General features: G+C 33.2%; 1 protein-coding gene across 3 annotated transcripts in view; it reads left to right on the top strand.

Moving 5' to 3' along the window:
- Positions 1 to 19,359, top strand: part of MIER3 (MIER family member 3) — a 31,344-nt gene extending 11,985 nt beyond the window's left edge. For 2 of the 3 annotated variants that reach the window (XM_039869971.1, XM_039869969.1), the window contains exons 4-14: positions 1,370 to 1,504; positions 2,017 to 2,088; positions 3,068 to 3,188; positions 4,090 to 4,175; positions 4,391 to 4,463; positions 6,434 to 6,585; positions 8,651 to 8,732; positions 10,141 to 10,235; positions 14,918 to 15,045; positions 15,130 to 15,272; positions 15,377 to 19,359. In XM_039869971.1, the coding sequence (XP_039725905.1) occupies positions 1,370 to 1,504; positions 2,017 to 2,088; positions 3,068 to 3,188; positions 4,090 to 4,175; positions 4,391 to 4,463; positions 6,434 to 6,585; positions 8,651 to 8,732; positions 10,141 to 10,235; positions 14,918 to 15,045; positions 15,130 to 15,272; positions 15,377 to 15,834 (1,545 nt within the window). In that variant the 3' untranslated portion in view covers positions 15,835 to 19,359. The remainder of the gene's footprint in view (positions 1 to 1,369; positions 1,505 to 2,016; positions 2,089 to 3,067; positions 3,189 to 4,089; positions 4,176 to 4,390; positions 4,464 to 6,433; positions 6,586 to 8,650; positions 8,733 to 10,140; positions 10,236 to 14,917; positions 15,046 to 15,129; positions 15,273 to 15,376) is intronic. The other variant, XM_039869970.1, reaches the window with a different exon arrangement.

Below are 19,359 nucleotides of genomic sequence, written 5' to 3'. Positions count from 1 at the left end.
TAATAGATTGACATAAACATATTAAAAATATTTTTTCAGGCAAATATGTTTCATTTTTTAAAATAACTGATGGCAAAATAAAATATTTACATTACATACATCTTAAAAAGATTTAACAAATTAAGTTGTCTGTGGATATATTGTTTTGTACTTATTCGAATAATTATAAATAGTTTCATACACTTTAGTAGTTGAATTAAAATATTTTTAAAAATACAGTTGACCCTTGAACACTGTGGGGGTTATGAGTGGTTGATCCCTGCCCCACTGCACAGTCAAAAACCATGTATAATTTTTGATTCCCTAAAATCTCTACTAATAACCTATTGTTGACCAGAAGCCTTATTGTTAATATAAACAGTCAATTAATATATATTCTGTATGTATTATAGACTGCATTCTTATAATAAAGTAAGCTACAGAATAGAAAATGTTATTAAAATCATAAGGTTTGTGAGTTTTTCACAAATTTGTCACAAATCTCTAAAAATTTTTTCAATGTATTTGTTGAAAAAAATCCATGACTAAGTGGACCCATGCAGTTCAAACCCATGTTGTTCAAGGATCAACTGTACAATACTTATTTTCAGATCGAATAGTCGGGGCAAGAACAGTGACTGGGTGTCAGCATGTGGCATGCATAGATACTCATAACACAGGCAGCAGTATAGCCAGAGTATGTAATTTTGTCAAAGCAATGTAGCCAGTAAGAGGACTGTGGATCCTGGGATTCAAACCTAGTACTAAGACTCAGTTTTCTCATCTATTAGATGGTGGTAATAATACAAATTTCACTAGATAGCTTTTGGAGAGGGGAAGTATAGAAGATAGATGTAAAAGGATTATAAATGGATAATTGTGTTTTGAACATTAATATATAAATATTGTTGATGTTAGTAAATGCTGAGTAAAGGTTTCCTATCAGGTATCTCCTAATTAACATGAAGAATAAACCAAGTGGTAAACTGTTAATTGTGGGGGAACAAGCTGAAAATTACATGAAGTTTTTGACTGATTAATTAGAAATGTTTTCAAGGAAAACCTTTATACCAGTGTGAAAGCTAAAAAAAAAAAAAAAAAGTCTTCATGAAAGCAAAAATTTGAGGAGTTTTTTGAAAAATGAAGTGATTGATGCTAGAAAATAAAAACTAAGATATTAATTATTAGGCTTATATTAATGTACTAATAACAGCTCTAGGTGTTTGAGACTGTTTTCTAGCAATAGGCAAAAAAGAAAAACTAAAACTCGGCTTTGATTTGATACTGCTGTCTTGCTAATGCACGTTATGAACATTAAGGGTATCATAGTTTATCTGCATTTCTGTATTGTGACATCTCCTAAGTTCATGTTTGTACCCTGGCTTGATAGGAAGGAAACATGCCTCTAGAAGATTTACTGGCATTCTATGGCTATGAACCTACAATTCCAGCAGTTGCAAATTCCAGTACAAATAGCTCCCCAAGTGAACTTGCAGATGAACTACCAGATATGACACTAGACAAAGTAAGTACAGTCATTCAAAAGAAAAATTCCAGCTACATCACCACTGACTTTTTTAGAGTTTCCTTAATTTAAAAAATTTCATAATTCTGAAATGAAACTTATCAACCCATTGCTGTTATCATTTTGGTGACTGATTTAAGTATTCTTTGACTTTGATCACAGTACTTTAAAAGTAGTAGTAGCTTCATAATACGTTGCATGTTTGAGTATTCTTCCATAATTTTTCCATCTTTCCTATGTAGATACTTTCTGTCTAAACTTAGGTTTTGCCCTAAATTCTTTTGATCCTGTGAACACTTGCATGCATTGATTAATAAATCCCCTACAAGCCTTCAAACCCAGCTGGCTTTGGTATGGAGTGTTTGAAGAGAAGTTCTGTTTTTTTGGGCTCTGCGAGTGACAGCAGCCGTAGCAGCCAAGCCCTCGGTGATACATCTCTAACATAGGTTGTTTGTGGGGAAGACCTAGTCCCTGCTGAGGAAAATTTACACAGCCACTGTCTCTGCTAACAGATCCCTGGAAAGCTTCCCTCGCCTTTCCGATCTCAGGCAGGGAGAGGAATCCACATCTTGGAACCTCTTCCTGTGAGTTATGTTCCCACTTTTCAATCAAATGTGATATTAATGTACCACAGACCTTAATGACCATAATAACTCAGCAAATAATGAGTGCCTACTATGTACCAGGCACAAGGATGACTATACACTTACAAAAAAAAATTCAAGCCTTTTTCTTTTGAAATTATTCACAAGTCAGAGCTGTTCATTAGTTGAACTTTTTAAATTATCGTAAGGGTTTGGAGACTTTTTTAGGTTTTGTTTTATAGTTGTCCCTTGGTTGTCTGTGGGGAGAGGGATTGGTTCCAGAACCCCTTTGGATACCAAAAACTGAGAATGCTCAAGTCCCTTATATAAAATGGTGTAGTATTTGCATATAACTTATGAATATCTTCCCGTACACTTTAAATCATCTTTAGATTACTTAGAATACCTAATGCAATGTAAATGGTATGTAAATAGTTGTAACAATTATTGTTTAGGGAATAATGACAGAAAAATGTCTGTACATGTTCAGTACAGAAGCAACCATTGTAGACCTAACTACATAATACACATCAGCAACAACATAACATTTTTTAAAATGTATTTTTATTCCACGGTTGGTTGAATCTGTGGATGCAGAGCCCTCAAATACTGAGGACTGACTATTTATGTTGGCAGAAAGTTAGTTCAATTGTTAACTACTTAGAAGTAAGATGATTTTTGTTGTAAATTCACTAAAAATTAGCCCGTAGCTTCAGATAAGCTCTCTACATATCCATAAATTAGGCAAATTGTTTGTTATGCATGTATAATAGTATAGCTATTAAATATCTATAATTAAATGTTATGTACTTACATTAAGTAAATTATTGAATTTCAAATTCTCAAAACTAAGAGAGCTTCAACTAGTTTTTAATTATATCATAACACCTTAAGTTTATGAATAATGTTATAAAAAGATTTTTAAAGCTGATGAGATATAATTATTTCTAACTCTAGCACTGTATTTCTATTCTTACAGGAAGAAATAGCAAAAGACCTATTGTCGGGTGATGACGAGGAAACTCAGTCTTCTGCAGATGATCTGACACCATCTGTGACTTCCCATGAAACTTCCGATTTCTTCCCTAGGCCTTTACGATGTGAGAAACCCAGTCATTACTAATTAATAGTAGTATTGATAATCTAGCTTGTATACATTTTATTACATTTAATAGTTTGCCAAAGTAGTCTAAGTTTTTTACTTGGTTGAAATAAAATGCTATTATAATCTGAATAAGATTATATAACCTTTTTATAGGGATAGAGGTCAACTAATATTCTGTTTGAAAATTAAAACATTTGCTTATTTTTTCAAGGCTATTTTCTTTTTCAAGAATTATCTGTTGCTGTGGTAATCCATCTTAGTTCAACCATTAAATTTTATAGACATTTTTTGGACTTCTTTACTCTCCTGGTTTTGAAAGCTCCTAATTGCTCAAAGTATTTTTTATTTTAAGTGATTTATTTAATTAAATTTTATTTAATCCTTTCCTTTTAATTCTTGGTGTTATCCCTTAATGTTTATTAGTAATATTTAAAAGATCTTTGGAAAGATTTCTTATTTGCAACCTTGTTTATTTCTCAGGTATTCCTGTGGTAGACAGACTGCTCAGTTAACATTCAAATACACATACACGCATGCACAAAAACATAACTATGTGTACCTCTTGGTATGTGTCTCAGTATGGATTAATATAATTAGAACTCCAGTACTTTATATATTTTTTTTAGGTGACCATAAGGTGATTTGCCTTTTGCCTTCCCAAACTACTTGATCAAACACTAAATAATTATAAGGATACTATATACTATCTTAAGTGTTTTCGGTGTCTTGTTTTGACTATTGTCAAAATGTGTGAACTAGTACAAGAGGTTTAGTATATTTGTGTTGATCTCATTTATTCAACAAATTTTTATAAATACTATGTGCAGACACTCTTATAGGTGCTGCAAAAACAAGCAATAAAAAACTTTTTTAAAATTTAATTTTTCTCTTTTAAGCAAATACTACATGTGATGGGGATAAGGAATCAGAGGTCGAAGATGTTGAAACAGATAGTGGTAACTCACCTGAAGATTTGAGGAAGGTAAGTTGAGTTATCATAACTTAGTAGACCATTTGGACTAAAGTATTAATGTAGCTTTTTAAAACATTTTTGAAATAATTTAAGAATTTTTTTTTTTTTTTTTTTGTCGCAAGATGAAGTTTCTTTTGACCTGTAGTAATTGATTAATGAGTTGGAATTTTTTTCCAGTATTTATTTTTATAATAAGTTGTTTTTACTTCTGAATTTTCCTGCAGGAAATAATGATTGGTTTACAATATCAGGCAGAGATTCCCCCTTATCTTGGAGAGTATGATGGTAATGATAAAGGTAAGGAAGGCTTTTGGTTATGATGATATTTGGTAGGCCATGTTACCCCTTGATAAGTTTAAATATCTGATTATAAACCTGCCTTGGTGGCATAAAGATAGATTTGGAGTCAGGGAAAATGTAGGTCTGACTTAGGAATAATATATCAAAATTAACCATGAGACTCTGAGAATTACCTTTTTCTCTGTACAGTGCTTCTTGGCCAGTAGGCTCAGCACCTGTTAAAATAGTAGAGCACCTCTTAAGGTGCAGCTGCGTGGCCTATGTCCTGATTCAGTAGAATTGGGTAGAATCTTATCACTCCAGGTAATGAGAATGTTAGGGATTAATCCTCTTAGAAAACTCTTGAATGAAAAAGAAACCAGAAGAAATTATCCTGCCCCAGCCTTGAAAGAGAAGGTAGTGGAATATAAGGATTCTGCTTCTTTTTGTTGTACACTCCTCCTTAAGTGTAATTAGTTTTCTTCACATTTTTGGTAGATTTCAACTATAGTTGGTTCTAAAAATATGGAGGTTTGAAGTGGCGAGAAATAAAAATACAGTTATACCTTCCTAGTTGAACTTGGAAACCAAGTAGATTTGCCCACATGGATTTGGCCTTTTTTCTAATGAGTCGATACAGCCTTGAGAGGTTATGAGGGCAAAACAGCACAGCGACACAATACTCCCTGAGTTGTTCTTTCTTTCCTCTATTTCAAGTCATCCCCCATTTAAAGGAAGGGAGAAGTGGCCACCCTGGGGTCATTAGCCGTGGCAGCCCTTAGCAACACCATTTCCCTAAATTGCTTTCAAAGTGGTGGAAGACAGTTGTTTTCAGGCAGCAAACGATAGCTGATCATCTTCAGATGCCCGAGCCTCTCCACTCTTACCACCCAAATGCCGCAGAAACCCTTGGAGCCAGTTAAATGCTCAGCACCTGTTGGTTCTTAGAGTAAACATAATGGAGGCAATCTTCTCTTAGTTCTACACATACATTCAGGAGGGAAAGTGTACCTCTCTATCTTTTGAGAGAATAACTGTAAGCTATTTTATTTATTTTGGTTTTGACCAAAGAGTAAAGTGGTTCTAAAAACTTAACGTAAAAGTCAGTCTCATTGCTTCATAGGCACGTGTTATTTTTAACTTTCCTGTTCACTGGGAATGATAATGCCTACCTTATACAATTGTGAACATAAAGCACTTACCATGGTCCCTGGTACATAGTGAGCTCTCAAGAAATTTTTTATTAGCTATATTTAGAATGGACTGCACTTGAAGCAATGAGAAAAATACTTGGGCCATTTGTATTTATTGTGTGAGGTAGAAGTTTTGAGTATGGCAGCAGTGTGTACATTAATATAATATATACCTGTTTCAGTGATATTTTGCTTATTCATACATCCCTCTCTTAAAGAGATTATGGAAAGTTTATTTCTTTTACTGTTTATTCTTTTTTATTTTTGATTAATCTGCTATCTCCTGTAAATAAAAATTCATCTTTTGGGAGGAAATCAGTAAAGGAAAAATATACCTTTCTTAGGTATTTCATTATTGGCATATATTTTGGTTTTTACTTATTTTTGTTTGTCAATTTTTAACTTAGAGACATTTCATGGAGCCATTTTGGGAGTTCAGTAGAAAATTTCGTTGAGATTATGAAAGAATTCACACAGGTTATTTTTACCCTCTCATTAGGAGAATATAAGACGTTTGCTAGGCACAGAAAACCTTCTGGTTGGTTAGTAAATCTAACCGCCAAAAAAGCTACTTGCTTTAGCCACTGGAACATTTGGCCCTTAATAAAGTTAAAATTTTTTTTTTAAACCTTTATCAATGAAAGGCTCAACTTGCCAGATAATCAAATTATTAATATTCTCAAAGTTAGTTACTTGTCCCACTGAATAGCCTATCAAGGAAGAGGAGGAACAGTTTGTATACATCTTTGAGTATGTACACTATTTTTAATGTGTTATTGGGATTTCCTTTAACAGCGTATGAAAATGAAGACCAGTTACTTTGGCGTCCTGGTGTGGTTTTGGAGAGCAAAGTTAAGGAATACCTTGTTGAGACCTCAATAAGAACTGGAAATGAAAAAATAATGGATAGGATTTCTGCAGGAACACACACAAGGGATAATGAACAGGTATACTTCAACTTCTGTTGAAACAACAGCCAACTAGTAGTATCTTACTGATTTTCTTATATTTGATTCAAATATTTCTTACGTGTCAAGTGGCTAGCTTTTTTTCTGATAGGTTTTTAAAACTAGGAAAATAGCAGTTTAAAAAAAAATCTCAGGATCTAGCAGTAATTGCTCTATATTGTTTCATATCTTTTTTTCTATACATATACACATACCTTACTTTGGATACCATGTTATATCCTTTTAATCACTTAATCTTATTTTTCTTGACATTAGGAATTCTTTAATACCTCATTCTTGATGACTGTATTCCAGACTATAGTTATAATATTACTTATTTAAACATTCTCTATGGTTAGACTTTTAGGTTTTATGATAAAGATATTTTTGGATTATTCTCGAACTTCATTCAGGAAGTGATTAAAAGTAATGTTATATTCAGATTGTATAAATTTGCTTTACGAGCAGTTGTTAAGCACTGTGTATCTGTAGATGCAGAACACTCCTGATTCTGTGTCGCGGGGGTGTGAATATTGCCTATTGAGGGTTTTTTTGAATAACCTTTGTTTTGCCCGCTAACAGCATTTTGCCTCTCTCCTATGCCTTTTCACTCTGTGTTGCCAACCTAGGTGATCCTGACAAATGAGTAGGTAGACTTAAACTTGAATTTCCAGGTAACATAAAGAAGCCATCCCAGCTGAACTTCAAAGTTTTGTCAGCTGTCACAAAGAAATCCCATTGGGTTTTTGTATTATATTTCATTAAAACTATAAATTAATTTTGGAGGAAGTAGAACTTTTAAAACATTAACCCTTACATTTCAAGAACATGGTCTGACTCTCCTGTTTATTTGACTTTTTTAAAATCACTCAAATGTTTCTGTGTGTTTGAACATTACATGCATCTAATTAATTCCTCACTACCTTTTAAATATGTATATGTGTATTTAATGCTATTGTAAATGGGATCTCGGTTTTGTAATTGTATATTGTTGATATAGAGAAATATTATTTTCGATTTTTTTCTCTAGTTATTAAAACTAATAGAATGATTTTCAGTTGTTTCTCTTAGGTTTTCTGGTCTAAAAGTCATTGAATTATACTTTTCTTCCTTCCTTACCATTATTTTATCTTTTATTACTGTTCTGTGTCTTACTATATTAGCCATAACTCTCAGAGACATTTGGTGTAGTAATAGTGATTTGAGGCCTGGTTTTGATGGAAGGTAATATATGTGAGGATTTTATATTAAGAATAATACAAGCTCTTGGTTTGATGTAGGCTATCTTTATTATAGTATGGTAGTAATCGTCTACTTATAACTATTAATAGTTTTTGTCTTTTTAAAAATTAGAAGTAGATACTAATTTATCAGATTTTTTTAGCAGCTGTTGAGATTGTTTTTTTAATGATTGGTTATTATATTGATTATGAACATATTGATGTATTAATAGGTTTACTGATGCTGACCTGCTATTTCCTTTCTTGAAACAACTTGAGAAGGTAGATTATTATTTAACTTTCAGTTGAGTTCTGTCTTCAAACAATAGGGAGAAATTCTAATTTAAAAAAAATGACACGCTTCATAGTAGATGGAAAAAACTGAGACCATTATGAATCCCAGTCAGTAAAGTTACCCATACTTCTATTCTAGGTCTGCTGCTATCCCTGTTATTAAAACTCTCAGAACAGGAAGTAGGTGATATAGAGAGAAGACTATAGTTCTGATTTTTCCCAACAACAACAACAAAAATTATATAAAATAGGGAAATTCCCCCAGCTCAGAAGGCCTGGGAATAAAGAAAAAAGTCAAGAATGATACTGGTAGATGACTTCTGAGAGGTAAAATGAGGATGAATAATGAACTCTTGGGTTGCCAGAATCAGTCTGCCAGGGTAGTTGTGTAGACTAAATATAAGTAAATATAACCTAAAGTGTTCTGTAATTAGAGAACATTTCAGCCAGTGTTTGTCAGGACTTTTAAAATACAGCACTCTTTTTAAGAATGCTGTTAAGTATCAACCTTTGGTTGTTTTTATTGAGTAGTTTTTTTCCCTCTCTCCTAGGCATTATATGAACTTCTCAAGTGTAACCATAATATAAAAGAAGCAATTGAAAGGTACTGCTGCAATGGAAAGACATCTCAAGGTGAGAAACACTTGGGATCAAGAGAGGGAAATGGCAGGGATGGTCATTTGGAGTTTAGAATAAGCAAAGTATCTGAAGGACAGAGCATTCCTATAACATTTGTAAGACCTCTGATCATCTTCATAGCAAATAATTTTTCCTTTTTCTTGCCCTCTATTTTTAGACGTACTAGAGATTGTTCAAATACAAATTAGTTATCCCCCTTTCACCTCCATTTTCTTGAAGAAATAGTTAAAGAACAAAGCATATCCCAGAGATGACAATATATCCAAAGTAATTAAAAAAAATGATTTTATGATTTCATTGAAAAAAAAAAAGTTTTTTTTCTTTCTTTCTTTTTTTAAAGACAGGAGATGAAAGGAAATGAAAGATTTAAAAGAGAAATATGTATAATATATTCCATTGAATTGCAAGAAGTGTATTTTTAGTAATCATTTAATAATATTTTTACAATGCTTAGATTTTATTTTGTTTGTGTCAAGGAAGATGATTAACTTTAATTTTAGTAGTTTTGTCATTATGTAAATGGATTGCATGCCCCATAGTTTTCATTAAGGATATGTAGAGTGAAGTAATACTTAGTAATACAAATGGCTTGGGAAAATGTAAAAGCTGAAAACAGTACATTTAAACTTGTAGGTTGAGATAGTCTATACTGAAATGTTTCCTTGTAAAAGCTACTTCTTTGAAAGAAAAAATTATTTTAAGCTCTCATAACTGTTAAAATTAAAATGCTGGTTTCTTCCTTCAAACTGTTCTTCACTTTATGGAAGACTGCTATTAATGTCTTTGGGCACCTGGTCCCTTGTCATTGAGTGAGGCACTTCATGTCTCCTCTGCCCCTAACTACATTTGAATTTACCATCAATTCCTGCTGGGATGTTGAATGAGATTTAAGTCTTTTGAGAGCATGGGCTGTTTCTTATTTCCTTTGTATTTCCAGAGTATAACACTCTGAAAACTGACTTTAAATAAATATGAATCGATTACTTATGGTCTCTAATTAAAGAACTTATTATGGTTTTAATGTAAGATCAAAATAAGGCTTCTTTTTCATACAAGAAATAACTTTTTTTCTAATTAAAAAAATATATGCTCACTGTTTTAAAAATCAGAAAACTAACCAGCATAAATTATAGAAAAACATTAAATTCTTATTCTACCATGCAGAGAAAAAAAAGTGTTTATATTTTGGTACTATAGACTTTTTGAAAAGATTTATAGTATACATATTTTTGATAATCCTAACTGAAATCTCCCAACATATAGAACGTGTATGTATGTGTGTGTGTGGAGAGAGAGAAAATCTGTGTATTTATGACCTTAATAGGGAAAACATACTGAAAGTAAATCGGTGATTCATATAAGACTTTTGAGGCCAGTGAATTTTGTTTTAAAATTTCCTTAGAGGGAATGACTGCATGGACAGAGGAAGAATGCAGGAGCTTTGAACATGCACTCATGCTTTTTGGAAAAGATTTTCATCTTATACAGAAGAATAAGGTAAGTTGAACAAATTAATACAGAGAAATTTCTCAGTAATTACAATGAATATAAGTAAGTAATTTTCAAGTCACTTGAGTAGGAAAAGAAGCAGCAACTTGTTGGTGCTTCCCTGCCGTTAACATTTCTAATATTGCTCCTAAACATGACTGGGATTTACTCATAGGTGCCACTACCTGCTCATGAGATGGCTAATACTTTATTCACCTATCTCTTGATATATACAGTTATCTTACTCTACTTACAGAAAATGGATTTACTCTATTTTTCAGGAAGTCGTACTCTTATACCATTTTCCTTGACTTTCTTTCTAAACTGTTGAGAAGTTTATGGCCTCAAAAATGTTTCTCTTCGGCAAGTTGCTGAAGAAACATTGGTTTCTACTAACATCAAATGCTGGTAAGATTGTGGAGCAACAGAAACTCATTCATTGCTGGAGGGAATGAAAATGGTACAGCCACTTTGGAAGACAGTTTGGCAGTTTCTTATAAAACTAACCATACTTTTACCATACAATCTAGCACTTGTACTCATTGATATTTACCCAAAGGAGTTGAAAACTTATGTCCATTTAAAAACTTTCACAGAAATGTTTATAGCAGCTTTAATCTTATTACCAAAAACTTGGAAGCAGTGAAGATGTCCTTTGAGGTGAATTGGTAAACGGTGGCATATCCATATAATGGAGTATCATTCAGCTCCTAAAAGAAATGAACTATCAAGCCATAAAAAGACATGGAGGAACCTTAAATGCATATTGCTAGCCAAAGAAGCCAGTCTGAAAAGGCTGTGTACTGTATGGTTCCAAATACTGTATGATTCTGGAAAAGGCAAAACTATTTGGAGGCAGTAAAAAGATCAATGATTCCAGGGCTTAGTAAGGAGGGAGGGATGTAAAGGTAGAGCACCAAGGATTTTTAGGGCAGTGAAACTATTCTGTATGATATTATAATGGTGTATATATGTCATTATGTATTTGTCAATCCATAAAATATGCAATACCAGGAGTGAACCCTGCTGTAAATGAAGGACTTTGGGTGATAAAGATGAGTGTAGATTCATTGATTGTAATAAATGTACCACTCTGGTGGGGGATGTTGATAGTAGTGGTTGTTGATGGTGGAGGAAGCTATGCATGTTTGGGAACAAGAAGTATATGGGAACTCTGCACTTTCTGCTCAAGTCTGCTGTAAACCTAAAACTACTTTCAAAAATGAAGTGTATCTTTTAAAAAATATTTGTGTATTTTCTAATAGTTTGGAATTAAGTCTCCTTAAAGTTTGCTTTTTTATTTATTATCTCCCTTCATCCTAAAGGAACATAGGGTCCGAAGTATTTAGGTGGATAGGTCAATATTTTATGCCTTTCTCTTTTTAATTAATACATTTTATTTAGAGTAGTTTTTGGTTTACAGAGAAATTGATCAGAAAGTATACAGAGTTCCTTTATACTCCTCCCCACACATACACAGCTTTCACTAGTATCTTACATTAGTATGATACATATGTTACAATAAATGAACCAGTACTAATACATTATTATTAACTGAAGTCTGTAGTTTACATTAGGGTTCACTCTTTGCGATATATATTCTGTGGATTTTGATGAAACTATGATGATATGTATCCACTATTATAATATCATACAGAATAGTTCTATTGACCTAAAAAATCTCTTGTGCTCTAACCTGTTCTGTCCTGTTCCTCCCACCTTCCTCCTTCCTCACCCCAACCTCTGGCTTTTTACTGTCTATATTTTTGCCATTTCAGAATGTCATATCGTTGGAATCACATAGCATGTAGTCTTTTTGCATTGACTTCTTTTACTTAGCAATATGTGTTTCTCTATGTCTTTTCATGGCTTGATAGCTCATTTCTTTTATCACATTTTTTTTTTTCTTTCTGACTTTTTAAATTTTATTTTATTATTAGTTTCAAGTACATAGTACATTGGTTAGACATTTATATAGTTTATAAAATGATCCCCTGATTGCTCTTTCTCTCCTCTGGTTCTACACCTAGCCATTACATTAATGCTAACTGCATTCCATATGCCCTGTTCCCCATCCCCGCGACCATCTATCAACTACCAATTTGTACTTTAACCCTTCACCCCTTTGTCCCAGTCCCCCAAACCCCTTCCCCTCTAGCAGTCACCAGATTATCCTCTATTTGATATCACATTTCTTTTTTTTCCATTCTATTGATATACCACTTTGTTTATCCATTCACCTATTGGAGTACATCTTGGTTGCTCTCAAGTTTCGACAATTATGAATAAAATTGCTATATACATCTGTGTGGAAGTTTTTCTGTGGACATAAGTTTTCACCTCCAGATAAACACCAGTAGATGTAATTGCTGGATCGTATGATAAGAGTATGTTTGGTTTTGTAGGAAACTGCCAAACTGTCTTCCAAAGTGGCTCTACCATATTACATTCCCACCCACAGTGAATGAGAGTTCCTCTTGCCACATCCTTACCGGCATTTGGTGTTATCAGTGTTTTAGGTTTTGGCTATTTTAATAGATATGTAGTGGTATCTTGATTTAATATACATTTCCCTGATAACATAGGATGTGAAGCATCTTTTCATCTGCTCATTTGCCATCTATATATCTTCTTTGATATCTGTTAAGATCTTTAGCCAATTCTTTAATTGGGCGTTTTTTTTTCTTATTGTTGAGTGTTAAGATTTCTTTGTATATTTTGGATAACAGTCCATTAGATGTGTGTTTTACAAGTATTTCATCCCAGTCTGTGGCTTGTCTTTTCATTCTTTTAACAGTGTTTTTGCAGAGTAGAAGTTTTTAATTTTAACAAAGTCCAATTTATCAAATTTTCTTCCATAGATTGTATTTTTAGTGTTGTATCTAAAAAGTCATTGCCATCCCAAAGGTCATCTAGGTTTTCTCCTGTGTTATTTTCTAAGAACTTTATAGTTTTGCATTTTACATTTAGGTCTATAATTCATTTTGAATTAATTTTTGTGAAAGATGTAAGATCTGTGTCTAAGTAACTTCCTGGGATTTTGTTCAGGATTGCACTGAGTCAATCTGTAGATCAAGTTGGGAAGAACTGACATTCTAATAATAATGAGTCTGGTCACTTATATGAATGTGGACTGTCTTTTCATTTAAGTCATCTTTGATTTCTTTAATCAGAATTTCATAGTTTTTCTTATATAGACCTTGCTCGAATTTTGTTAGATTAATGCCTGTGTATTTCATTTTTGAGGATGGTAATGTAAATGGTATTGTTTTAATTTCAAATATCAGTTGTTCATTGTTGGTATATAGGAAAGCAGTTGACTTTTGTATGTTAATCTTGTATCCTGTAACCTTGCTATAATTCTTTATTAGTTCCCAGAGTGTTTTTTTTGGTGGGGCGGGGGAGGAGGGAGGGAGTGATTCTTTGGGATTTTTCTGTATAGACAATCATCTGTGAACAGAGTTTTCTTCTTTCTCAATCTGTATATCTTTTATTTCTTTTTCTTTTTTTGTCTTATTGCATTAGCTAGACCTTCCGGTGTGATGTTGAATAGTTTCATGTTTTTTTGTATTTATGAAAACCTAATGTTTTCTCAGAGATGAGATGAAGTGTTTAATTTAGTGAATAGATAAAATATTTTTAAAGAAGTTTGGGTTGCTCCCAAAACATCAGTTTTACAGTGACTTATGAACTTTATCTATTCATTTCATAAAAAGCTTAGGTCTATCATTTATCAAATGTTTTAAGCTCTAGAGATATATCAGTGAATAAGACAGGAAAAGTTTCTGTCCCTAAGAATTCTATATTCTCTGTGAGGACTTAAAGTTAGTAATATTTATTGAAAGATATACTTTGTTTTTTGTATATTATCCTATATCATGCTCACTAACCAGGATAGAGATACTAAAACTTTCATATTGGGTACTGATTAAGCAGTGGAGAAAATGTTTATTGGATAAAGATATGGAATTTTGTCTGTATGTCTGAACTTGTACCTATAGCTATGTGTAGTTAGAGGATCCCTGGTCTGGATGTGAAGCTAAGTTGATGAGGCCCAGATTTTATTATTGTCGTTCTTACCAAACTCTGTTGGAGCTAAGTGCCAAATTCATGAGGGGAAAGAAACTTGCTTTTAGTTAACAAATCATCTTAAATTCAAGATGCAGTTAGAGTGCCGATTTCTTTTCCAAGGTTTTTTAATCTCTTTTGAGTCATGGAACTCTCATAGTCTGATGAAGCTGCAGTCCTTCTTTTCAGAAAAGTGTACCTGCATTTAATTTTATGAATTAAGAGATTCCAGTGAAGTCCATTCATGGACCCGTCAGGATTAAGAAGGAACCCCGCTGTAGTCAGAATCGCTGTAGTCAGAATCACAGTGAGAATTCAAGGAAGAAAAGTAAGGGATGTCAGTTTTTTAGGATTTTTAGTACAAGTGTGAGAGAATTTCTGGATACACATTTATTTTATAAACTAATACATTATGATTTAGATAAAAATCCTCGGGCTTTTGAAGGTAGCCTCATTATTAAGTAGTGTAAATGTAAAGATAGTTCACTGATAAAATGTTCAGAATTTCATAATTGGGAGGATAGAAAATGTCCCATAGATTGAAGGTACAGTGTTGGGGTGGGGGGAGGTTAATTAAAAATATGTTGGGTGTGCTTCTAAAAATCCAACTTTTTTTTGGGTAGGTGAGAACTAGAACAGTTGCTGAATGTGTAGCATTCTACTATATGTGGAAGAAATCTGAACGCTATGATTACTTTGCCCAACAGACAAGATTTGGAAAGAAACGATACAACCATCACCCTGGAGTTACGTAAGTACTGCAGGCTTGACTTCAGGAACTTTGATTTTTTAACTGTGATATGCAGTTATAAAATTATTGGGGTGTGTTTTTCAGGGACTATATGGATCGTTTGGTGGATGAAACAGAAGCTTTGGGTGGAACAGTAAATTCTTCAGCCTTAACTTCTAACCGACCTGAGCCTATTCCCGATCAACAGCTTAACATTCTCAACTCTTTCACTGCCAGTGACTTAACAGGTTAAATAGGCATATTTTTGTATTTTTTTCAGTTGGGCCAAAATTGTTTCCTGACATAGCATCGTTTACTTAAACTGTTTCTTTCTTTCTTTTTTTTTCTTTAGCTTTGACCAACAGTGTAGCAACCGGCTGCAATCCCACTGATGTGAGTTGTTTGGATGATAGCTTTCCTCCACTGGGCAGCACACCCCGAGGACAAGTAAATCATGTGCCTGTTGTAACGGAGGAGTTGCTCTCCCTGCCCAGCAGTGGGGAAAGTGATTGTTTTAATTTATTTGAGACTGGATTTTATCATTCAGAGCTCAACTCCATGAACATGTGCAGTGAAGAGTCAGAAAGACCAGCAAAGAGATTAAAAATGGGCATTGCTGTTCCTGAATCCTTTATGAATGAGGTTTCTGTAAATAATTTGGGTGTGGACTTTGAAAATCACACACATCACATCACCAGTGCCAAAATGGCTGTCTCTGTGGCTGACTTTGGCAGTTTGTCTGCCAATGAGACCAATGGTTTCATCAGTGCCCACGCTCTGCATCAGCATACCGCCCTCCACTCTGAGTGACACAAGTGAGGGGCCCGGAAACAGTGGGTGTGCAGTACCAGTAAACTTGAGGAAAGTATCAGGTTTGCTTAGTCTTTCACTGGAAGTTTGAACATTTTTCACTATGACATCAGTGATGTCAGTATGTATAGAACTATATCTTGATTTATCAAGAGTATTTTCATTTTTCAATCCATAAATGTGGAAATGAACTCAGCAGATTTGGGAACTAAGATTGAACTTTGTGGTGCAGCTTTAAGCTCTGCTTATCTCTTCCTCATCTCCCAATACCTCTTTCCCACTCCCTTCTTTTTCTATTTTCCATTCCCCACTGCCCTCACTCCCAGTTTTAAAACCTGTAGACAGAGGCCACCAACTCAAAACCAGCACAGATGTTCTGAACTGAACGGATGGCTTCTTTTCATGTAAATTCCTTTTGCCGTAATGGATGCAGTGGAATAACAATGTTTACAGGTACCGATCCTGATCCCTGCTAAATGTAGCATTTTTTTGGTTTTATTTTCTTAAATAAAAGCAGGGGTAGGTTTCTTTAAACTGCACAAACATGCAAAGATTTTTTTAAAATGGAAATTTCTCTCATGTTATTCAACTAGAGCACTTCAGTTTACAAAACAGCAAGTCCATCTTTATGGAAGCCAGCACGAGGAATTGTGTGCAAATTATGAAGACGCTTGCTTGGATCCTGTTTCAAAATACTAGACCAGGGCTACCTTATACAGAATCTGTCATTTTATCGTCAGAAGATTTTTGTGTAACTTCATTTATTGGCTAAAAATTTGGCAGTTTGAGATGTGGTATTCCAATGGGGTTTTGTCCACCATTGTCAAGATTGTAATTGTAAAAATCATACCAGTCATTGATAATTTAATTTATCCTGAGGCAGTTGACTGGCAGGGCACAGTCTACAAAGCCTAGGATGTTGCCACTCAATGGTTTACATTTTGAGACACCTCTTAAGTTGTTTGTAGCACTGCAGTTCAAAGTGTTAATATTTAGGAGGGAGTTCTAGATTGAACACATAATGCAGTAGAACCTTGAAGTATATTTAAACTCTTGTTTAGCTTGAACAGTTGGCAAGAAAAATGTGAGTTCCTATCTGAAATAGAATGGTACGTTACCACTTTAAGTTTTAAAAAGTGATAGATATTCAGATGCATCTCAAACTCACTTTTATTTTTGTTGCAAACATTGTGAATGAGAAACCATGGTCATAAACTTTGGCCATTTTTGCTCTATAGATATGCATCTTTAAGTTATAAGGTGAATTCAAACAATATGTAATACAGTATTAGGATGTAATAAGCTTTGCTTTTATATTTTAGTTAAAACAGTTTTACTTTTTTTTTTTTTGCACCGCCTTAATTAAAAATTTCAATTTTTTACTAGTCTTGCTTTGCAGAAAACACAAATGTTTGGCTGCATTGCTGATATTTGTAAGTATAAGTCACTTCAAGGTTGTGCTGATGAGTAGATAGATTGTAGTGACCTTAGTGACGGAAAGGGAGGGTATTTATTATACAAACTGTGAACTGCAATGACATCCTTAGTTTTGGATGATGTGTATTCTTGTTTTTCTTTGCAGCATTTTAATGAAGATTGCTTTGAAGTGTTTACGCAGTAGCACATTTAGTATAAAATTTAGTTTAGCACAGTGGACAAAAGTAGATAAATTAATAACTTAAAATCAGTTTCTAATTTATACATCTGAAGTCTAGCATTCCTGTATGCACACAGTAAATAATGGGTAGCCTGGGCTGTATGTTGCTTTCAGATATTTATCCAAGTTGTCAGCTTCTTATTGCTGTGATGTGCTAAACTTTGAACCTTACTCCTTTTGTTAAAAATCAGTACAACTTTATAATTTAGTAAGATACTGGCCATAATCTTTAATTGTTATAATTTTAATTTTCACTCTGGGTTTACAGGGGCTGGTCTGTATAAAATAATTTACACAAAGATGACTGAATGGTAATACCAGTTGCACTTAAATGAACATGCCCATTCTCAGTAGCTGATGCAGTAATATATTCAGTTTATCTATGCATTGCTGAGATCTTGATATAAGATGGAAACAGTGTTTCTTATCTAAAGTTTTGATTATCAGCAAGTCGAATGGACACTTTAGTTATTTAAGTAAAGTTTTTTGACCAAAATCCAGAAAATGATATGAGAGAAAAATAAATTCCGGCTAGTTAAAATAGATTTTTAAAATGCCAATCTGATTTTAGCCTCTTAGAGAGTGCTAACTAGCTGGTAACGTTTACTTTTAATTCCTTGTTAAAATGAGGCAATAATTTGCAAGATTTTTGTATATATGTGTAAATTCTTCATACCTTTTTAGATCTAATTCAATATTTTCTGACTGCTTCTGCCATGTATAATACCATTTTTGTGCATGCTTGATGTGACATTCATAAATTGTACCACTATGACTTTATCCATGTAAAATAGCTATTTATTGAATTTTCTTTTAAAAGCTGGATTTCCTGTTTTTTTCCCTCTTCGTTAAGCATCTTAACAAAGAATTTGTTACTGTTTATTAGAAGAATTGCGTTTGAGAGCATGAAAATAACTGATTTGCAATCATATGAAGAAACAATAATGCCTTTATTATCTAGTGTTAAGCACAATTCTTATAACAAACTGTGATAAATTCTTTTTGTTTTTTTTTTCCTTTGCTGCATTATTTTTGTATGAACAAACCAAAAATCCATGGTGAGCAGTTGCAGTGTTGGCTGATATATATTTTATGTACAGAAAATTTGAAGAGGACAGTAGATTCATTTAGAAGTGTAACTGGTGCTGTGATTATAGCAATACTTTACTTTTGTTAGTCGTATTTCATCTTTTTCATGCTAGCTTTTTAAATGTTCAGTTTTCCTCTTGTCATGGTCAACTGCTGAATTTACTTGAAGGATGTAGAATACTGTTTAAACAATACTAAAGTGTGTACAATTAGGTCAAAGAATTGTGCGGTGGTTTCCTTTTTAATTTTTAAAATTGAGGGTCATAAATATTTGAGAACGTCAGACCTTATAGAGCATAGTGATACTATTTAATTTAACCAAAGTCTCTAGTAAATATTTCAACTTTGAATGTAAACTAATGAATAAACCTGACCACCAAGGAGATTGTTTGCCCAGAGTTTCAAAGCACATTGTCTACAAATGGAAATTGAAATAATTTATAAAAATATTGACATTACTATGTTTTTTAAAAAGTTCTTAATTTTTTCACTAAAAGGAGGAAACTATTAGTTTTATTGTTAAATATGGTAGATATTAAAATACCTCTTAGATAACCAATGATTACAACGGTCCCAGTTTGAAATAAGTACCCTGTATGAGATTAATTAGTGACAATCAGAACAAGTTTTAGTATCAGATGTTCAAGAGGAAGTTGCTATTGTTGCATTGATTTTAATATTTGTACATAAACACTGATTTTTTTGAGCATTATTTTGTATTTGTTGTACTTTAATACCTGGTGTACAGTTCCAGAAATAAAAATCTGGAAATCTTTTTT

This window comes from Pteropus medius, unplaced genomic scaffold (assembly GCF_902729225.1).
Source record: "Pteropus medius unplaced genomic scaffold, Ma_sr-lr_union100, whole genome shotgun sequence".
Lineage (NCBI taxonomy): Eukaryota > Metazoa > Chordata > Mammalia > Chiroptera > Pteropodidae > Pteropus > Pteropus medius.
This window is presented reverse-complemented; position numbering and strand designations above follow the sequence as displayed.